At 47.0% G+C, this 22,147-nt stretch overlaps 1 protein-coding gene across 1 annotated transcript in view; it reads right to left on the bottom strand.

Annotated features, from left to right (window-relative positions):
• LOC311224940 (myotubularin-related protein 9) overlaps positions 1 to 22,147 on the bottom strand; it is a gene marked incomplete at its 5' end in the record, with an annotated part of 51,333 nt that overhangs the window by 21,350 nt on the left and 7,836 nt on the right. Inside the window, 5 exons of the mRNA XM_084310100.1 lie at positions 2,326 to 2,546; positions 4,569 to 4,710; positions 6,352 to 6,513; positions 7,071 to 7,288; positions 18,220 to 18,393. Coding sequence (XP_084166226.1) covers positions 2,326 to 2,546; positions 4,569 to 4,710; positions 6,352 to 6,513; positions 7,071 to 7,288; positions 18,220 to 18,393 — 917 coding nt within the window. The remainder of the gene's footprint in view (positions 1 to 2,325; positions 2,547 to 4,568; positions 4,711 to 6,351; positions 6,514 to 7,070; positions 7,289 to 18,219; positions 18,394 to 22,147) is intronic.

The following is a 22,147-nucleotide window of genomic DNA, read 5'->3' as shown; positions in this document are numbered from 1 at the left end:
TGTCAAGGATGACGTCGTGGTCAAGAGTGTAAAACATGTTAAAATCAAAGCACGTTCAACAGAATAGCATCAAGCTAACGATCAGAAGCGAGCTCACGACGGCGCGCGAGAAGCTAAGCTACCCCGCGCCAGGCCATGGCCATAGCAGCAAGCTAACGTTACCTAGCGACCACGACATGCTAGCCCCGCAGCTAACAGCTGACTGGCTAATGGTAGGCCCTAAGCAGGCCATGCAGCGATCCAGCAGGCTAACGCAGCAGTTAACAGCTGACTGGCTAACCGTAAGCTATGAACATGTAAACAATGACATAACACTCACCCAGACAGGCCGCCGTTCTGAACCTCTCCTCACTTTTTAAGAGAAAAGAGAAAACAAGATGTCAACACCGCTTCACAACGGTGACTTTACCACATCCGACGGAAATCAGCACAGTACCAACTGGCCTGTGTAGCTGACTTTGAACATGAATCTGCCGCTATCGCACATTACATGCACATATCCCCTCGTGAAGGAATACTCTCATTTGGATATGAAAGATGGGGCCTTAACACGGTGACAGAGAGAATCCACTCGTCCAGAACACACAGGGATCACCAGTGTCAATGGTGGTCGCGGCCCACTAGTTAAAACTATAATGGTCTCCAGACCAAGGCCTTCTGTCGCCTAGGTGGCTGAACAAAGGACCCTAGCCTGGGGCCGGTTTCCATAAACTTTGTCAAGTAGCCCCCATAGCACTAACAGACAAGTGGAGCCCGCCAGCAAACACTACTCACCCAACCTGGAACGCACCGCTTCTCACAACAGCGGCATGTCCGACAGTTCAGCTGTGGCCTGACAGGTTTCACCCCAACAAACACAGCAAGGAACTGCAGTTGAGAAGCATGCAGCGGCGTGCTCCCAATACGAAAACCGGTGGAGGGTTTTTAGAATGATCATCATCTTCTAGACACTCCAGTACGAAGACAATATCGCCGTATTTTCTCGAAAAATAGTGAGAGAGAAAATAAAGATATGATGTCAACGTATCCTTGTTTCCCAAAGCTGTTCCTAATCCAATTTCTTCCATCATGGTGTCAAGTGTGGGGATCTACCGAGGCACTTCTTCCTTGTGGTGAAAGCGAGAAGGAGGAGAGCAGGTGACCACACACCTGCTTATGAAGGTAAGCTGATGAGGGGTGTGGTCAGACTAATACTGGTATTAGAGGTACATTTGTGGTTTATTCAGTACGCGTGCACGTACGCGAGATAGTGCAGTGTGATGCCAAGCTAAGCCACTAACGATACAGAACTGAGAGGGCATACATACCCTCATCTGCACCGTGACCTATTTACACTGCCTACTTGCCCATATGCGCATACTCAGAGTTAATTATATTGTTATATTGTTTACACTGCCTATTTTTATTCTTACTTCTCCACTGTACTATAATTCTATGACCTGTATCATGTCTACTCACATCACATGTACCTGTACCTCCCCTCCCCCATGCTGCTATGATGCCTGAATTTCCCCAAGGGGATCAATAAAGGAATATCTTGTCTTATCTTATCCAACCTACCACCTCCCTTTCCCCTTCCCGACCTTCTCTCCGTCTCCTGCCCCTCCCACCCTCCCCTCCCTCCCTCCCTCCCCTCGGTTTCCCTTACTTACTTCCCTGATTGTCTCTGTATTTTGTTGTTTCTTCGTGGTTTTATGTTTTTGTGTATTCATACTGTTCCCTGTTTCCCTGTGGTTCTATGTTCTTTGTTTTGCCTATTGTCAGCGACTTTGGGTCTAACTTCAAGTCTAGGGGGGGGACGTGCTTTTGCGGTCGCAGCCCCTAACCTCTGGAACAGCATCCCCATGTCCATTAAATCTGCCCCCTCCATCGAGTCTTTTAAATCAAAACACAAAACCCACCTATATCGCCTGGCCTTCCCTGACTCACTTTGACTCTTGCCGTATTGTTGACGTGTTGTTCTGTTTTTCCTTTGTCTATCCGTTTTTTTTATTTTATTTTTCAGTTTATTTTATACTTTTCTTTGTACTTAGCTTAGCTATGTGAAGCACTTTGGTTGACAAGCGTCATGTTTAAACGTGCTATATAAATACATTTGATTGATTGATTGATTGATTGATTGATTGATTGAAAAGTGTTATACAAATAAAATGTATTATTATTATTATTATTATTATTATTATTATTATTATTATTATTTTATTATTATTATTATTATTATTATTATTATTATTATTATTATTATTATTATTATTATTATTATTATTATTATTATTATTATTATTATTATTATTATTATTATTAGTGTGGTTGGATGTGACTGACCTCTCCCGTTCGCTGTCACACAGGAAGGTGCCGTAGTCGGAGGCGTACGGCTCCGTGGCCAGCCTCAGCAGCAGGGCCTCTGAGAAGCCCAGGGCCAGCGGGAACTGGTAGCACAGCTGCCACACACAGTCCAGCAGCAGCAGGAACACTGGCGCCTCCTGGTGGAGACGGGTGTGTGAGTAGGCTGAGTGGGCACAACGCTGCTGGAAGGGGTGCCCCGCCTGCGGAAGAGTGCACTTTTATTAGGTATATTTATATTTTGCACGATAACACACACACACACACACACACAAACACACACACACATATATATATATATATATATATATATATATATATATATATATATATATATATATATATATATATATATATATATATATATATATATATATATATCAAAATGAGCATACACAAACAAACCTGCATCGCAATAAATGTTGACTTAGGTCACACAGTAAGGCTGGGAGGTATACCCAATATGAAAGCATACCGTCATGGATCCAATGTAAAGAAAAGTACAGTATGGATTTTTACTACCGTCATCCACAATATATACATATTGTAAAATATATACATACTGCATATTTTTAAGTTCATCAAGAAATTATTCCTTGCAGCAGTATTAAAACGTAAAAGAAAATAAACCATTTTGAATGAAATAGCAGCATGACAATTGGATTACAAGATAAAAGAAAAATATGTCATACCACATTGTAATTTGTACTGGAAAACTAAATACCACCATATACCGTTAGAGCACCATAACTAAGAAAGGTAATATGATATTTTGGCCTATGTAGGAGAAAATATCATACAGAATTTGTCCAGTGGGTTCAGATTTGAATAAAGGATGTCCAGACAAGATGTTTATAGTTTACCAAGCTTTAATAAAAACCTTTACAAAAACCTTTGATAATTACAAAGATCTCTTTTTCTGCTGCACAAAGATCTCTTTTTCTGCTGCATCAGGGGAAATTAATTCAACGTCTTTGGCCGTTTGCCAGCTTATATACCTAACAAGTACAGTAGGTGACAGTTGTTACCTTAAAAGGACTTTCATTTTGGTTTTCACCTAACTCTACCATCTTCCTGTTCTGGTTTGTGTCTGGATTGTGTGACAGGAAGGTGTGGGGGATGGTATATTAAGCACCTGCTAACTTCATCTATGTCTATGTGTATGATGTGTGTGTGAGAAGAAGTGTGTACATACGTGTAAGAGTGTAAGAGCTGTGTGTGTGTGTGTGTGTGTGTGTGTGTGTGTGTGTGTGTGTGTGTGTGTGTGTGTGTGTGTGTGTGTGTGTGTGTGAGAGAGCTGTGTGTGAGAGAGCTGTGTGTGTGTGTGTGTGTGTGTGTGTGTGTGTGTGTGTGTGTGTGTGTGTGTGTGTGTGTGTGTGTGTGTGTGTGTGTGTGTGTGTGTGTGTGTGTGTGTGTGCGTGTGTGTGAGAGAGCTATGCTGATTATTGCTTTCATGTCTAGGAAGATATATTTTATTTTATTTAGTTTTTTTTAATTTAGTTTTTGTTATTTTTTGTTATTACAAATGTGTGTTTGTTTTATGGTTGAAATGTTCTAGATAAATAAAGATCAGATCAGATCAGATCAGAGAGAGTGAGAGAGAGACAGAGCGAGTATGTAGAAGTATAAAATTACATTTGTTCAGTTGCATAAACATTATTAATCATTACTAATATATGATTCATTATATTTCCTATGCATAAAAGAAGCAACACTTTAATCAATCCTCTTCACATACATGGCCTAACCTTAATCTAAAGACAGTACAAAGGCTTTTCCCCCATCAATAACTGAAATGAGAAAAAAAAACTGTACAGTCTTCTACTATCATGCACTTTGCTACTAAATAATCTTCCTTGCCTATATTACTACCAGTACCTACTATGCTAATATGTCTTTACTACTACGCACTCAAGACTCACTGTAGCACCCAAGTTTCAACACTGTTTGACGAACATTGTTACTTAGCTGAAAGAGTTGTACCCTTCCTGCTGACACTGTACAGAACTTGTACAGTAAGTCGCTTTGGATAAAAGCATCAGCTAAATTACTAAATGTAAATGTAACCCTTACTTCACCACTAAACCGAAAAGCAGTTCCCCCCCCCAGCTCTGGTCGGTAAGGTTTGTCCCCTACTGGAAAAGCCACCCACTCAACTGGTGTGGGTTCCTAAGTCAATTCCCCACCCACACACACATAGACCACACACACACACACACACGCACCTGTACCCACTCCCTCTCCAACAGAGCCAGGAAGCCCTCCAGTGTGCGACAGTGTGGATCCATGATGAGCTGAGCTAGAGTGCAGATCACTGGAGTGCAGTCTATTCCCTCAGGACCATGAACCAGAACTGAATGACCGTCCCTGGACACAACAACAACAACAATAACAATATACAACAGATCACATAACCCTTTCTCCGCCGGAAACGGCTTACGACGTGTTTCAAGTTCATGCGAATTCTGCCAGATCACGGCGTACGACGTTATTCTGATCATATTTCATATTTTCGCCATGGTATTCATATTTCCATCACGGAGGCTGGTCTGATGCTGTCTGAGCCAGCACAACTCTGCAACGCTTCAATACTGCCACCTGGTGGCTGATCGGCGAGTTGCAACCGGAAGTGGATCTCTTGTGATCCCGGTGCGTCTCCCTATTCCGTCCGGCCACTCGTATATCGTCGCGGGACTCAATACACACACCGTGGATATGGATCGTTGCCATAACTCAATAAACAACATGATTTGGGCGTGTATTAGTAATATACAAACCGGAAATAGATCGCCTCGATCCCCATCACATAACTGGGATCCGTTTGCTCCAGTATCATCGCCCAATGCTAAGAGGAGGATGCCGTGAGTTTCAGCGTGAGTGTTTATCATTATCGATACAAACTGCTCTGATCAATATATCACCCATACTACATAAATCATTTAACGTCGATCACGGAATTATAAACGACCCCCCCCCCCCTCCGTTCACCCGCGCATGATCAGTCATAACGCTTAGGACCATGTACAGTTGACATTTTTAATATAGCGTGCATCGGTATCAAACAACATTTGATAATCTAATATATGCATTTATGTCTATATCTCACGTTCTAGGAAATACTGCAGAAAACGATAAAAACATATTTATACTCTAGACGGTATTTTCGTATGAATGTGTGAATGAAAAAGTAAAACGTTCCTACATCCTGAACGATAGATAATTGATGTTGAATGGGCCATAGTAATGTCAATTTAGCAATACAATTAAAAAAGTTATAGCCCTGCAAAGACGGTGAACATCTCCATAGACTTACAGTGCTGGCAGAGATCAAACATCGATGGATATAAGCGTGGCAGTTAATGTGTGATAAGGGAGCCTCCTATATACAATTGCATTGGGAGGTAAACAACACCCCAGGAAGCGGGAAACATCTAGAATTTGACACACTATCTATATCATTATCAATCAGAAGCCCATGTTCACAATGGTGGGTTTTCATAAAAGTGAATTTTTTTGTAATCATAATGTTCATTTGGATAGTTTTTTCATATATACAGAAATCGTTTTCTGGGCTTTCAGAGTTTGCATGATTTATGGATAGATTCTGAATATGAACACAGTTGTAACTCGAATGGCTTTATTCTAATGTTAACCTATGTAACTCTTTACTAGAATGGCTTTATTCCAATGTTAACCTATGTAACTCTTTACTAGAATGGCTTTAGTCCAATGTTAAATAAAATTTGGGATAAATTTTTTTTTAGATACTTGATATTCAATGAGACATACTGAAACTCGATGTTAAAGTGCTGCTCTCAAGGTAACACAATGGTGAATGAGCCTATGGCCCACTGATGAAAACCCTTGCCTATGCAGCATTACCAAGTATTGTGAACTTTGGCAACATTCCCAGGAAAGGATTGTGCATAAATATGTAAATAAATAAATACGAGGTCCTGCGTCTACAGGGTAGACGTGCTGTGCTGTGGTACCCCCTCCCTCACCCACCTCTCCACACACTCTGCCACCAGGCCGGCGGTGGTGATGGCCGTCTGGACGTGAGACAGCCACTTGGAGTTCTCCAGCTTACTGAGCCAGCGGTCCATGTTGTGTGACTGGTCTCCGCACGCCTCCACGAGCTTAATGAGGCTCTCCTGGAGGGTCTTACCCCTGGAGACACACACATCATACATATACACATATATCCTGAGGGAGCAAGGCACTAACACTGCCAGGGGTTAAGGGTTCCATTCCCACTGGGGCTACCCATGTTAAACCATTTTATATTTAAATTAAAATTCAATAAAGAATTTTCATCCATTATGAAACAATATCATAGTAATTTCAGGTTTACCATGGTACAGGCTATCGTATAAATAATTGACCATGGTGCTAACATGGTAAACGTTATGTATCACCATGGTATAACTTTTGTACTTAAATAATATCATGGTATAATCCAATTTAAACCATGTTAGAGATGGTAATATAATGGTATTTCCTCCATATCATCGTAGTGACCAAAAAGATGATGGAACTACTATGATACTTTTTGGAAATATCATGATCCATTTTCATAAGGGATGGTACTGTGTGTAAGTACACACACCCACGCACAAGCACACTAAAACACAGAAACACACACACACACACACACATGCACACGCACACGCACACACACACACACACACACACACACACACACACACACACACACACACACACACCTTTCCATCTGTCTGTGTAGTCTCTTCCAGCAGCTGTAACTGGATTTGGACTCGAACCCGCCTCCTGTCAACCTGGCCTGCTGAGCCTGTTGACTGGACCGGGTGTCGACGATGTAACCTTTATCTGAGCCGCCAATCACCGCCTCGAGGAGGAGCTCGTCCTCCCTGCAGCGCTTCTTATTGGCTCCTGGCAGTGGCTGGCTGCTTCGCATGATGACCTGAGAGAGATTGCGTTCATTCATAAGGTTTGGTTGTATCTCTGTGTATAGGCTACGTATATAGGCTATGTGTATTTGGTATTTATTACGAAATAGGAACATGAAAGGGTCTCTCTCTTGCACACACGCACAGACACACGCACAGACACACACACACACACACACACACACACACACACACACACACACACACACACACACACACACACACACACACACACACACACACACACACACACACACACACACACACACACACACACACACACACACACACACACACACACACACACACGTACACAGACAGACACTAGGGCTGAGCCCAAACATTCGAAACGTTCGGACCTTCGTTCGTTACGTTGGCATTCAAATTCTAAATCAACATTCTAATTTTATATAAAAATAAATTCACAGTTGCAGATAAAGATTAGGCTACACTAATATTATAGTATTATACTATTATAGTATATGACTCGTCATAAAAATGTTTATAAAACATTTATCATAAATGATGTAGCCTATCTGCATCCGCTTGGCACTCGGCGCTCCATCAAGACATCACCATCACTTTCGTACTAACCGTGCCCTTATTGGATTATTTATGTTGACAAAACTGATGAGTTATATTCATTAACTCATTGACTACCGGGGATTAGACGGGTCCCGTTGTAGCTATGCCACGCTTTAAAAATAGGAGTGCGTCACCTTGTTTGTAGAGCTATATTCTATATTCTAGCTATGGGGACAATACTATGGTCATTTGACAGTGACTTTCCTCCGTCCAAGATGCAAAAAAAAGAGAATTTTCCCATGCATACGTTCGCACGTTATCCCGTGATGAATATAAATATAAGTGGTCTGGGGTAATTCCCGAAAGACTGAGTTATAGCCTTATACGTTAATTCTACTATAATCGTTGTCGTTTCTTGCCTGGACACGCTACTATTCCCAAATCAAATGTATATAATAGGTATTATGTTTCATCATGAATGCATGAAAGGGGTGGGGGGGGGGTGTCGTTTCTGATTCTTTGATTGCCAGTAACGGCATTCGTATTGAACACAAAAACGCTGATCAGCTGGATCAGAATAAAAACATTGCACAATCAAGCTAGAATTGACGTCAGATAGTCCTTACCTGTGATCGGGAGTATTCCAAAAATAATTCCAATTGTTTGATCGCCATCTGGTCCATCTGATGTCCATCTGGTCCACAACATAACCCACCACAACATATGGATCGGGGGCATTTGACGCGCCTCAATGCAATCGGGAGAACCGCTCGACTCGCCCGACCCAGAAAACTGCGCCCGGAGACATTTGAGTGTAACACAGGGTCTGGAACAGGGTTTACTGCACTCTCGATACTGCCACCCGGGAGGATGTGGCCGGTACTGCACCCTCGGGGTCGCAGTATGCCTTCTAACGGCAACATACGGGTGGGTCCCTGACATTGAATTGAATATTAAAATCGATCAAATAACATATATATATGTGGTTGGTGTTCAACGGTCGTCGGCCAAACACGTATGTTGTGAAGGGCCAGATTAAACCGAATATATATATTTATTTATATATATATATTTAATTGTATTTGTATATTCTCTAATATTCCCTGATATCCCTTGTATATTCCTTGTACAATATGCATTGAATATCCATTCTAGCCTACTGAACATCCCATAATAGTCTCCATTCTACTATTGGTCGAGACCTTGGTGCCAGGCTGCCATACCCCTCAGACCCAGTTCAAACGTACCGCTCAACATGTACGAACAAGTCCTAGTTCCGCGTAGGAATCTGGCTACCGCACCACTAATGGGACTATTTGTTCATAGTGCGTATATATACTGCGCTACTAAAGTAGGACTTCCTTTTCAGTCCAGTTTCTTACCCTCCAATAGAGTCACAGACGTAAAGCCTCCCCGCGACGCCACGTGTGGGAGTAAGGCCAAGTTCGCCTACCATCGGTATTGAGACATCGTGTATATTAATATTTGAATAGTCATATTTGGCACTATATCGTCGAGTTGGACGTAGTCTATTAAGCTAATAATAGTCTGTTAATATATAGTGCTTCGTGCGGTGAGAATACTACCGTAGTCAGTACCCCATCGTTTCGGGCAGAGAACTGGCTGCTTATCCAGGGTGGTTGACCCCACGTGAAGCTGCACCCGAGGAGCCCCAGAGCCGACGAGCGAGTGGACCTGTATACCGGATTATTCTACCGACGACAGCCCGCCTTCCCCGGCACGGATTATGCTTTGTATACGTTGATTATTCCATGGATAAAGACCCCCGACACTGCCGTGTGTTGGAACCCCCCCCCCTGGAGAGGACGCAAGGTGAGGAGACGCTCTGCAAGACGAGGTCGCTTCACGTCTCTCCTCCGTGGACCGGAGGACGCCGGCCCACAAAGAGTCCACCTGCTTTCATCTGTGGTCCAAGGATCGCCGGCGCATTGAACGGCACTACAGTGGGTTCACCTGGGATACCCTTGGCCGGATGAGGCAGCCGGATTCTACCCCCCCCCCTTCCTACTCCTGTCGGCTTACAAGCGACCGGATTAACCCCCCCCCCTAGTGTATCCAGTCTATAATCATTAAAGTATCATTGCCGTTATCCCTTAACTATTCCAGGTCGTATATGTACCACCTGCGCCTTCAGAGATTGGACATTCTCTATTGATATACCGACGAATACTCTTGCCATAAAAGTGCATACTAATTCCCATTCATAAATGTGATTGATTTGATTAAGTGCTTGCTCTACACACCATCGCTGTGTAGAAATAAAGACCTATTTCTAATTCGTACATTTGTGTTGGATCCGTTTCATCTACGTGACAGTGTTCATCATAATATATTTATGCCGTGTACTGGGTGGCCGAATATTAAGTACAAAGGTAGTGGTAGTAAGTATCATATCTAGTAATACAGTCAGGGAATTGTACCCCTCAGTTACAATTGGTCCTTCGAGCCGGAGGGTAATTAGTGTAATATTAATATAGTGTTATTAATATTGAAATGGCCTATGATGAACACTCCACGAAACGATCCTCCTAACCAACGCCCGCAGCGCGAACGACGGCTCCCTCAGTACTTAGAGGCTTACGCTGTCAGTCAACAACCTAGTCTTCTACTAACAGTAAACGCGGTAAAACTAGAAAGTAAAAGTATGTCTAACCCCAACGCCCAGACTACCCCGACCATAGAGGCCCCTACGGGTTCTAATGTAACTGACCAAGTTCACGGTGGGGACCAGTGGGAACCAGACATGACTTCACACCCCGCCAGTACTGAAGAAGTAGTCCCCGATGAGTCCCGGGAGGAATACAACGCTACCGAGAGAGAACTCGGCACGGAAGAAGACGGGGAGAGCACCGTGGAGATAGAGCTCCAAGGCTCCGCAAGGAGTACCCCGAGGGAAGGCTCCCCTATACAACCGCCTTCTCCCAGCGAGGCAGAGAGGACCCTACAGCAGGCCTTCCTCATCAGCCTGAACGCTGCTGCTGAACGCGACCGACTGCAGATCCAGCAGCGGAGCGAAGAAGAGCATATACGTCTAGAAATAAGACGCATTCAGAGGGAAGAGAATGTGGCCCGAGACCGAGCAGACAGCCAGCGAGCAGCTGCTGGTGCTCTACGGGACGCAGAGCGCGACAGACAGCAAGCGCAACTAATAGAACAGCTGATCAGACGGACAACACCCTCTCCCTCCGCCAGAGGCTCCAGGAACTCGTCTAGACACACCTCCAGGGCGGCATCCCCTAGCCGAGTAAACAACCCTGAACTTGACCAACAGACGAGGTCTATACCCCCCACAGACCACCTCCCCCCACCGGTCCAAGCGAGACCTAGCAACCGGGAAGGAGCAGCATATCCTGTGGAGAGGCTAAACCAGAGACTACAAGCACTGGATGACCTAACTGAAGACGAAGAGGAAGAGGAGGAGAACCACGCCCGACGACAGCACAGTACTCTACCGGACCAGGAGGTCCGGTACAGCCCAGGCTATACTCCCGCGGAGCTGCGCTACAGACCCCCGACTCTATACACGGGTGAGCACGACCCGCACCGAGGAACAGCACCTGGACAAGCGGGCCATGGTACACTGCCGGTACCAGCCCATACCAAGGAGCGGGAGGAGACTCGCCTAGGAGGCCTCTCCCCCAACGCTCGCCGATGTATCCACAGTCAGCGTCATACATTGGCACGCCTATGGTACCCGACTTCACCCAAGAGAACCGGGCCCAGTATACAGAACTCCGCATGTGTCTGGAGACCATGTTGGTGGATGTATTGGATGAACGCCATAAATACGCCATCCTACTGAAGCACTTAAAGGTACCCCGCGCACATAATATAGCGCTCGCCTACGCGACTTCCACCACCCCATACACAGCAGCGCTGGTAGCATTGGACCAGAGGTATGGGCGCATATGGGATTACGTGATCCAGGAGATCCGACACATCGACCGCTTACCCCCAGCAATAGACAATCGAGCACTGGACGACCTGTCCATCAGAGTGCAGTCCCTGGTAGGGATGTTGGGAGCGCAGAGAGAGAAGGGGAGGCATGAACTTTACGCCAACTCAAATGTGGAAAGGATCTTGGAGAAGCTGCCGCCCGCTCGACAGGAGCGTTTTAGGCGACAGAGAGACCACCGAGACCCGAATGGCCCCGAACCGAACCTCCTCGATCTAGCAGACTTCCTGGCGAGAGAAGTCAGCAGCCTACGGCTAGATACATTCGGACGGAGCACCCCTGGCTCCAGAGAAGGAACCAGACGACTAAATGATGGAAGAAGATCGGTGACTGTGATGCACCAATCGGAGTCAGTACCGAGCAGCAGGAGCCACAGTACCCCCTCCAGAACGGAGAAGTGGAAGATAGTGTGCCCCTACTGTGAGAAAGAACACTGGCTAGCGCAATGTGACTCCTTCCCCAAGCTGAACGCGGAGGAAGCAAGTCAATGGATAAAGTCCAACAAGCGCTGTTTTCGCTGTGCGCGCTCACACATGGCAGCCTAATGCCGCTTAAAGAAAAGGTGCACCAAGTGCGATGGAGCCCATCTGGACATACTTCACGACAGTAACAGACGGCGCCCTTCACCCGCACCACCCAGCAGCAAAGCGAGCGTCATGTACATCGATCCCGCCAGCAGCAGTGGAGCCCGAGTACTCCTAAAAGTAGTGCGTGTGACACTAAGCTACCAGAATAAAGTCCTGGACACTTACGCCGTCCTCGATGACGGGTCCGAGAAGACCCTTCTGCTCGCCTCCGCTGCGGCCCAGCTAGGGCTGCGGGGAAGCGAAACCCAAATGACAATTCGGACAATAAGACGAGATTTGAAGACGATAAAGGGCGAGAATGTCTCATTCTCTATCGCAGCAAGCGGCCAGCCTGAGCGACGGTACCAGATTACAGACGCTTTCACCAGCCAAGAAATAGGACTGTCGCGGTACACATACCCCGTCGCCAAGCTGATGGAGAAATATGCACATCTGCGCAAGTTACCGATCCCGCTCATAGACAATGCTATGCCGACCCTGTTGATAGGCTCCGACCATGCAGACCTCATTGTCCCGATAGACCGGGTTCATACCGGACCCCGAGGCTGTCCTGCAGCAGTCGAGACCCGTTTGGGATGGACTCTCCAAGGCCCCCTCGCCAAACCTCTCAACCAAAGTACAGCCACTAGATGTCTCCACTCCCGAGTTACAGAGGGAGAAACCGCACTCCTGCAACACGTAGAGCGGCTATGGACCCTGGAACAAATGCCCTTTAAGAACGGAAAGAAAGACATTCGCTCTAAAGATGACATTTACGCCATTCACCTCCTCGAGACAGGGACCAAGAGAGTCCCGGTCAACGGCGTGTTGAGATACGCCACGCCACTCCTGCGGCGAGAAGGAATGCCTACTTTCCACGCCAAGACAGACGCCACAGAACGGTACCTGCTGAACACGGAGCGGCGCTTAGCCAAGAACCCCGCCCAAGAGAGTGTATACCGCGCTGAGATTGAGAAGCTCATCACAGCGGGACACGTCACAAAGACATTAAAGAGGCTGACCAGACCACTGAATCGTGGTACGTGCCTCACCACAAGGTCCATCACAACGGTAAAGACCGCATAGTATTTAACTGCAGCTACCAGATCGGATCCCAAAATCTGAATAAAGAGTTACTGCCCGGTCCCACACTCGGCCCCTCCCTACTCGGCGTTCTACTCCGCTTCCGCCAGGAAAAGGTGGCCATCAGCGGGGACATTAAAGGAATGTTCCTGCAGGTGAGATTAGTAGAGGAGGACAAGCCCCTGTTACGGTTCCTATGGAGAGAGAAGCCAGGAGATGAGCACCCAGCCATCTACCAATGGGAAGTCCTCCCCTTCGGAACGACGTGCAGCCCCTGCTGTGCTACATTTGCACTACAGAAACATGTAGCAGAGGACCCAGCAGCGGACGAAGAGGTCCGACACAGCGTAAAGAACAGCTTCTACGTAGACAACTGTCTACAAAGCCTTTCAACCCAGGAAGAAGCCGAGGCTCTCCTGATTAAACTCCGCGCCTCATTGATCAAAGGCGGCTTTGATCTCAGGCAGTGGGCCAGCAGCGATCCGCAAGTACTGCGCAGCCTCTCCTCCGAGGACAAGGCAGCCAGCAGCGAGACCTGGATGGCTACAATCCCGGGAGAAGCCCAGGAGATGACCCTGGGATTGGTGTGGCGATTCAAAACAGATTCGCTTCACTACAGACACAAGCCCCTGACTACGGAGCAGGGAAGGCCGGCGGCGGCGCCGACCACCAGACGGAGTGTGTACACAACACTCGCCCGACAATATGACCCGCTAGGATGTATTCTACCGTACACCACCAGGGCAAAAATGATTGTACGAGCATTGTGGGACAAGGACCAGGGCTGGGACGACCCCATTCCCGCACAACTTGCATCCACCTGGAGAGAGTGGGAGATGGAGCTCCACTCACTCCCAGGCGTTAATATGCGCCGAAGCTACTTCCCACCCACGGTGAGGCCAGAGACATGTAAAATGGACTTACACGTCTTCAGTGACGCCTCAGAGGTCGCATACGGATCAGTAGCCTACTTGCGGGCCCAAGACCAGGGGGGAGAGATCTACACAGCATTTGTCCTCGCCCGCTCGAGAATAGCCCCACGCAAGCAACAATCTATCCCACGTCTAGAGCTCTGCGCAGCCCTAGCCGGAGCGCACCTAGCCACGCTCATCCAACGTGAGCTCACCATACCGGTGTCTAGAACAATCCTGTGGTCAGATTCCACGACAGTACTCGCCTGGATCAAATCGGACTCATGCAAGTACAAAGTCTTCGTGGGAGTCAGAGTCACCGAGATTCAAGACTTAACCGAAGAGTTAACCGGAGAAACAGAGTGGCGCTACGTTGATACAAAACAGAACCCAGCTGACGTCATCACCCGGGGAATGCCCCTAGATGACCTCACCCGTCGCAATGTCTACAGTGACGGCCCCGCATTCCTAAGACTCCCGGAAGGAGAGTGGCCCACGCCTATCCCGAGGGAAGCCAGTCAGGAGGAGGCTGAGAATAAGAAGCCTGTGTTCTGTGGATTGAGCACTGTTATCTCCGCAGACCCCAACACACTCCTGATGGGGCGGCTAGATCCCGCGTTACCCCAGACAATGTACCGGCCTGAAGAAGCGAACGGCCGACGAATGTGGAGGTACAGCCAAGTATTAGCCGACAAGTTTTGGAGCAGTTTCCTACTGCACTACCTACCGTCTCTACAGACCCGCCAGAAGTGGGTAAAGGAGAGAGACAATTTGACAGAAGGAACAGTCGTCATGATTATTGATCAATCACTGCCCAGAGCTATGTGGCCGGCCGGCCGCGTAAGCAAAGTGATCACCGGTGCCGACGGCAAGGTCCGAGCAGCTGAAGTGCTCGTCCAGGGTCGCACTTACACCCGTCCCGTGGCGAGGCTCATAGAACTGCCCCGACTCCCAGACACAATCGATGATGACCATGACCCTATAACCCTATGACTTTGTGAAGTTGACTGACCCCTACAGCAAACCCTTATGTGTAAATAGACAACGCGATTAATCTGTCTCTGTTTAACTGATTAGGTCTGGGACCAATCAGGGGGTGGCTGTTGTGAAGGGCCAGATTAAACCGAATATATATATTTATTTATATATATATATTTAATTGTATTTGTATATTCTCTAATATTCCCTGATATCCCTTGTATATTCCTTGTACAATATGCATTGAATATCCATTCTAGCCTACTGAACATCCCATAATAGTCTCCATTCTACTATTGGTCGAGACCTTGGTGCCAGGCTGCCATACCCCTCAGACCCAGTTCAAACGTACCGCTCAACATGTACGAACAAGTCCTAGTTCCGCGTAGGAATCTGGCTACCGCACCACTAATGGGACTATTTGTTCATAGTGCGTATATATACTGCGCTACTAAAGTAGGACTTCCTTTTCAGTCCAGTTTCTTACCCTCCAATAGAGTCACAGACGTAAAGCCTCCCCGCGACGCCACGTGTGGGAGTAAGGCCAAGTTCGCCTACCATCGGTATTGAGACATCGTGTATATTAATATTTGAATAGTCATATTTGGCACTATATCGTCGAGTTGGACGTAGTCTATTAAGCTAATAATAGTCTGTTAATATATAGTGCTTCGTGCGGTGAGAATACTACCGTAGTCAGTACCCCATCGTTTCGGGCAGAGAACTGGCTGCTTATCCAGGGTGGTTGACCCCACGTGAAGCTGCACCCGAGGAGCCCCAGAGCCGACGAGCGAGTGGACCTGTATACCGGATTATTCTACCGACGACAGCCCGCCTTCCCCGGCACGGATTATGCTTTGTATACGTTGATTATTCCATGGATAAAGACCCCCGACACTGCCGTGTGTTGGAACCCCCCCCCCTGGAGAGGACGCAAGGTGAGGAGACGCTCTGCAAGACGAGGTCGCTTCACGTCTCTCCTCCGTGGACCGGAGGACGCCGGCCCACAAAGAGTCCACCTGCTTTCATCTGTGGTCCAAGGATCGCCGGCGCATTGAACGGCACTACAGTGGGTTCACCTGGGATACCCTTGGCCGGATGAGGCAGCCGGATTCTACCCCCCCCCCCTTCCTACTCCTGTCGGCTTACAAGCGACCGGATTAACCCCCCCCCCTAGTGTATCCAGTCTATAATCATTAAAGTATCATTGCCGTTATCCCTTAACTATTCCAGGTCGTATATGTACCACCTGCGCCTTCAGAGATTGGACATTCTCTATTGATATACCGACGAATACTCTTGCCATAAAAGTGCATACTAATTCCCATTCATAAATGTGATTGATTTGATTAAGTGCTTGCTCTACACACCATCGCTGTGTAGAAATAAAGACCTATTTCTAATTCGTACATTTGTGTTGGATCCGTTTCATCTACGTGACAGTGTTCATCATAATATATTTATGCCGTGTACTGGGTGGCCGAATATTAAGTACAAAGGTAGTGGTAGTAAGTATCATATCTAGTAATACAGTCAGGGAATTGTACCCCTCAGTTACAACGTATATAAACGTTGTTGGCGGGGAATGAGTTAAAGAAAGTTGATTTAATAAGAAAATACTCATTTAATCAGATTAATCACTTTATTCAAATTGAGGATTTAGTTTGAGGATATTTTTGTTAATGATATATTTGATATATATTTTTTGCTTCTTTAAAAAAAATGATTATTAAAAACACACACACACTATTAACTACTACATGAAGAAGACCTTTTTCCCAATTGGGGAATTTGTGGTTGTCAATTGTTGGCCAAGCTACAGAGCTGGAACACATCATAATTTTCACCCTAAACCTAACCTTAACCTTACCCGTAACCTTACCCTTGGCCTTAGGCCTGCCACGATAACACATTTTGCTGGGCGATTAATTGCCCCCGAAAATATCGCGATAAGCGATATTATTGCGACCGGTTAGAGAATTTTTTTGAGAAATTTATTTCCCAAAACTTTTATTTTGAAGCCCACCGCTCCGTCTTTTCCGGTGTTTAAGACTTTTATTTTGAAGCCCACCGACCGGACCGGAAGTATTGTTGTGATTATCCTAGCCGACAACTTGTCTCGTCCGGTTGTGTTTTTTAGTTTTAACGTTAGCTACTAACGTTAGATGCAGCTACTACAGGCAATCAACGATGAGGAGGAAGCGTCAAAGCAGTATTATAATAGAATAGCTGTGGTGCGTAGGCACTGCAGCACGACTCGAAAACGACCTGTTATAATAAATTAATTCATGTTTAACTTGTCCCCGTCTCCAGTCCTTTGACTAGCCCCACCCGTTCATTGTAAACAATGATGCATGTAATTGTATTAACGTTATTCTGTGTTATTCTAACGTTACACTACAAATAACGCTACTTGGTTAAAAGGAGCAACACTATTGAGAAATGTAGTTAAGCTATGTGGTGTTGCCCCACGGAGCTCCTGTGCTGTGCTGTAGTAAAGCCAGCGGCCCGCCTCCCAACACGGACAGTGACTGACAAGGGGCACTGGTTCCGCCTCATTAAAACAAACGCGCAAATAGCAATTAATCGCATCCGTCAAAATCATTGCATTCATTTAAATTATCGCGGCAATTAATCGATTTATTGCTTATCGCGGCAGGCCTACTTGGCCTTAACCTTACCGGAGACCTCACGCATAACCCTAACCTAAATATAGAGATCCTTGTTTTGATCGTTGAGATCATTGTTGTGATCGTTGAAATCATCGATTTGATCAAGATAACGTCATTTTTGACTTTGTGTCTTGGCCAACAAATGATTACCAAAAATGTCCCCCTAAGTCAGGAAACACACACAAACACACACACACACACACACACACACACACACACAGTGCATGTCCTCACCATGCCATTCTTCCTGTGGTAGTAGCAGAGGACAGGGAAGCGCCCAGCCTGCCTGAACTTTGCAGCCTTCACCAGCGTGTTGTCGTCTATGGCCCTGGGAACGACCACAGCAGCAGGGTAGGAGGGACACACTGAGAAACACCTGTTCACCACACTCAGCCTCCACCACTTCTGCTACACAGAGATGGAGAGAAGGGTCCGTAACCAGGTAGGTAAGTAGATAGATAGACAGATAGACATTACTGTTCTGTTTCCATTATATGCAGGTGGAGTGTTGTTTTAATAGTTGGGTGATTCTTGGCTGGACTGGTGTGGGCCGGTCCTACAACGACGAATGTCTGTCGCTGAGTGATGAAGTTAGACCAAGTGATGAAGTTAAAACGATTGGGCCACTGGATCAGGTGACCAACGACATCACTGAAGTTACAACTGGCTGACATGGTCCAGCCAAATACTAGGTTTTGACCTAGTCTTGTTTACCTAAGTGGGGAGATTAAACTTTTCTGTACTCCCATTGTTGTGCTAAATCTGTGTTACTGTAATCGTCAGGGCTAGGCTGTAGCAGCTGTCTGATACTTGTTGTGTTAAATTTGCGTTAATCGTCAGGGTTGGCTGGGCCTGTGGCTGCTGTCTGATAGTTGTTGTGTTTGGCCGCAGAGTAGCTGGCTGTCAGCATTTTCTCAGCTGTAGAAACGAAGACAGGTGAACAATGTGATTTCTACTTATTCCTACTTCTTCCCACTGCAGTTTAGAAGCAAGCCTGCCAACATCTGATTAGTGTTGTCACAATACCAAAATCTTGACTTTGGGGGCGCTCCAGTAGCACACCATGTAACACGCTGCGTCGCGAAGTGGCCGACCCGGGTTCGACTCCCGGACCCGGCGTCCTTTGCCGAATGTCTTCCCCTGCTCTGTCTCCCATTTCCTCCTCTCCCTCTCTCTCTACCGGACTGCCCGGTAGTACAAACCAATACAAATCTACAAAAACATATTTAAAAAAAATAATTAAATCTTTTTTTATCATGATACCGGTTCTAAACCAATACCACGGCAAAAACCTAAAACATATATAGAGAGAGAAAGAGAAAGAGAGAGAGAGAGGGGGGGTGGGTTTGGGCTCAGTGACCTCAGTCCCTCCCATTCCTCAGTTTTGGAAAACAAAACTTAACTTTGGCCAGAGTATTGGACCGCTTTTAATGGCTGGGTATAACAATACCTTTCTAGTATCACTGTATCGTGGAACCCTACATGTCCACAAATACTCTAGAGTCTTGTGGAACTGCCAATCAACTGTCAAGAAGGCAGACTTCATAACTGTCTACGCACACAGCAAACACCTTCAATTCCTGGCTCAGAGAGACCTGGATAAGACCAGAGAACTCTACCACACATGCAGCCTTATTTACAGCCTATAATGCTTCTCTCACACCTGACCCTCCAGACAGGATGACCCCATAAGCGGCGGGTAATGAAGGCTAGGGTAGGCTAGGCCTACCCAAATGTTATGCTGGGAATTTTTAAATGTATATAATGTGCGCAGGCTGCAGGCAGCGCAGCATTATATAGGCTATATTGTGCTGCAGCCCGCTGGTGACAATTAAGCAAGGGCCGGCCAAGCCGTCTCTCCAGGCCGGCCAAGGTGTCAATGGGTATACAACGTTTAACATTCCAAGCATTCCATGTACAGGCAGTAACCAATCACACCGCAAAAGTAATTCAGAAGCTACCAGCAGCAGCACTAGTCTATAACAACGACAAACCCTGGTTTACAGCCCAGCTGCGTCAGCTGAGGATTGGGAAGGAGAAGGCCAGACGGAGTGGGGACAAGGCTAGTTTAAAGGAGGCCAAGTCCAGATTCAAGAGAGCAGTGAAGGAGGCGAAACAGTGCTTCTCAGGGAAACTGCAGCTGCAGTTCTCCGAGGGGAACTCCTCCTCAGTCTGGAAAGGTCTCAAAACCATCACCAACTACAAGCCAAAATCCCCACAGACGTCTGACAACCTTCTACTGGCAAATGAGCTAAATTAATTTTACTGCCGGTTTGACAAGGAACCCCCGGCCCCCTTTCCTCACACCCCCAGACCACAATCACCCCCCCCTGTCTCCCCTACCACGACCCCTCCACCCCCCCCCCCCTTCCCCTCTCCCGCCACCCCTCCCCCCCCCCTCTCTCTGTCACAGAAAGAGAGGTGAACCGCCTGTTCAAGAGTCAAAACCCCCGGAAGGCAGCCGGTCCTGACTCTATTTCACCCGCCATCCTGAAGCACTGCGCCGACCAACTGTCCCCAGTGTTCACTAACATTTTTAACACCTCACTGGAGCTGTGTCGGGTCCCAGCATGTTTTAAGGCCTCGACCATCATCCCCGTCCCCAAGAAGGCCAAGGTCACAGGCCTTAACGACTACAGACCGGTCGCCCTGACGTCTGTGGTCATGAAGGTCTTTGAGCGCCTTGTCCTGGCCCACCTGAAGTCCACCACAGACCCTCTTCTGGACCCCCTGCAGTTTGCATACAGATCGCCTGTTCGATCCCAGCGCTCCACATTGCTTTCAGTTTAGCTGGTCGTCCGTACTAATACACATTGGCCGTATTAGGGGGAGGGAAACTGATGGGTGGGGATCGGGCGTTGTGGACAGCGACTCCTACAGGTCAGTTGGTGCGCCTGCGCAGTAGAATCAGGAAGTGTCGGGGGCAGCGTGAGCCTCCCACGCGTTACTCCTCGCCACTGAGAGATCGAGCTGCGCAGGTGAAAAGATGCGACTGCTGTTACCTCAAGTACCGGAGGGGACTTGTGCTATGTATGACTTAGTCCACATTGCAGCCGGCTTGTGGGAGGCAAGAAACAGCGTTCGTGACAGGGGAGGGTTGAAATTGGATGATATACGAAATTGGGATGGGAGAAAATATAGAAAATGGGAGAAAAAAAGTGGATCAAAAAAAGATTGGGGGAGATGAGAGCATCTAAAGGGTCGAAATGTGCAGGCTGACGGTGGTGGAAGCAGGAGAGGTGGTTCAGAGCGAGCAGGGTGATTGTGAGCACCACACTGAGCAGGGCCGAATGTTGACATTCCGATCTGGAACACATTGATAACAGCGAGTGTGGGCAGCACAGAGCGAGGGAGAGGGGTGACATCCTTAATGAAACAGTAATGAAACGTTTTAAAATGTGTGAAAGGTTATTAGCAGTTGTCATGACAGCGCGTCGCATGACAACCAGAAGAGGGGCGGGGCCGTCGTTGCTATGACGGACATCATATAAAGGTGACAGTGGTTCCGGGTAGGGGCAGACTACAATCAGACAGGAGGGATTAAACCATCAGAGACTCTCATCCCTCTCACCCTCGCCAGTGGGGGGGGGGGGGGGGGGGGAATGACACATCATCATTAGCTTCGGCTAACGGGAGAAGGGTTCTGGATAGACAAGGCCTGAGCCACCATTGGACTGAATAACAGCAGAGACGATAGCAATGAAAATACAATCTGATAACATCTGGGCTGTGGCTTCTGTTTATATCAATAAACAACGCTCTTTCAAGAAAGGTATGCTGTCAAGGTGTCGAATTCTTACGAAGGTGGTGAAACATTATGGTTTGCGGATTGCACTAACAGGGAATGATAAGGATTGTATCAGCCAGTGTATGAGACGTCAGAGAGATAAAACACAACGCAGATGGGGAGATGATTACACAAGCCAAACAGATGAAGACGTGATACTGGCCGATTTGATCAGAATCTAACAGTTGGTGCCGATGACAGCGGAAAAAGACTTTTTCAATAATGGGCCGACAGTGAACAACAGTCATTGTGTGTGGGAGAATCATGATCGAGCAAGGCCGGCCAGCCCTGGGAGAGAGCGCCGAGTCGAGCGGTCAGGAGGCAAACCAGCGCTGTAGGAGAAACAGCGCTCAGGAGAAAGATGTGAGTTCACTG

This window comes from Notolepis coatsorum, assembly GCF_963971535.1.
Source record: "Notolepis coatsorum genome assembly, chromosome: 3".
NCBI classification, from domain to species: Eukaryota; Metazoa; Chordata; class Actinopteri; order Aulopiformes; family Paralepididae; genus Notolepis; species Notolepis coatsorum.
Note: the sequence above shows the minus strand (reverse complement) of the source record. Positions and strands in the feature narration are given on the sequence as shown.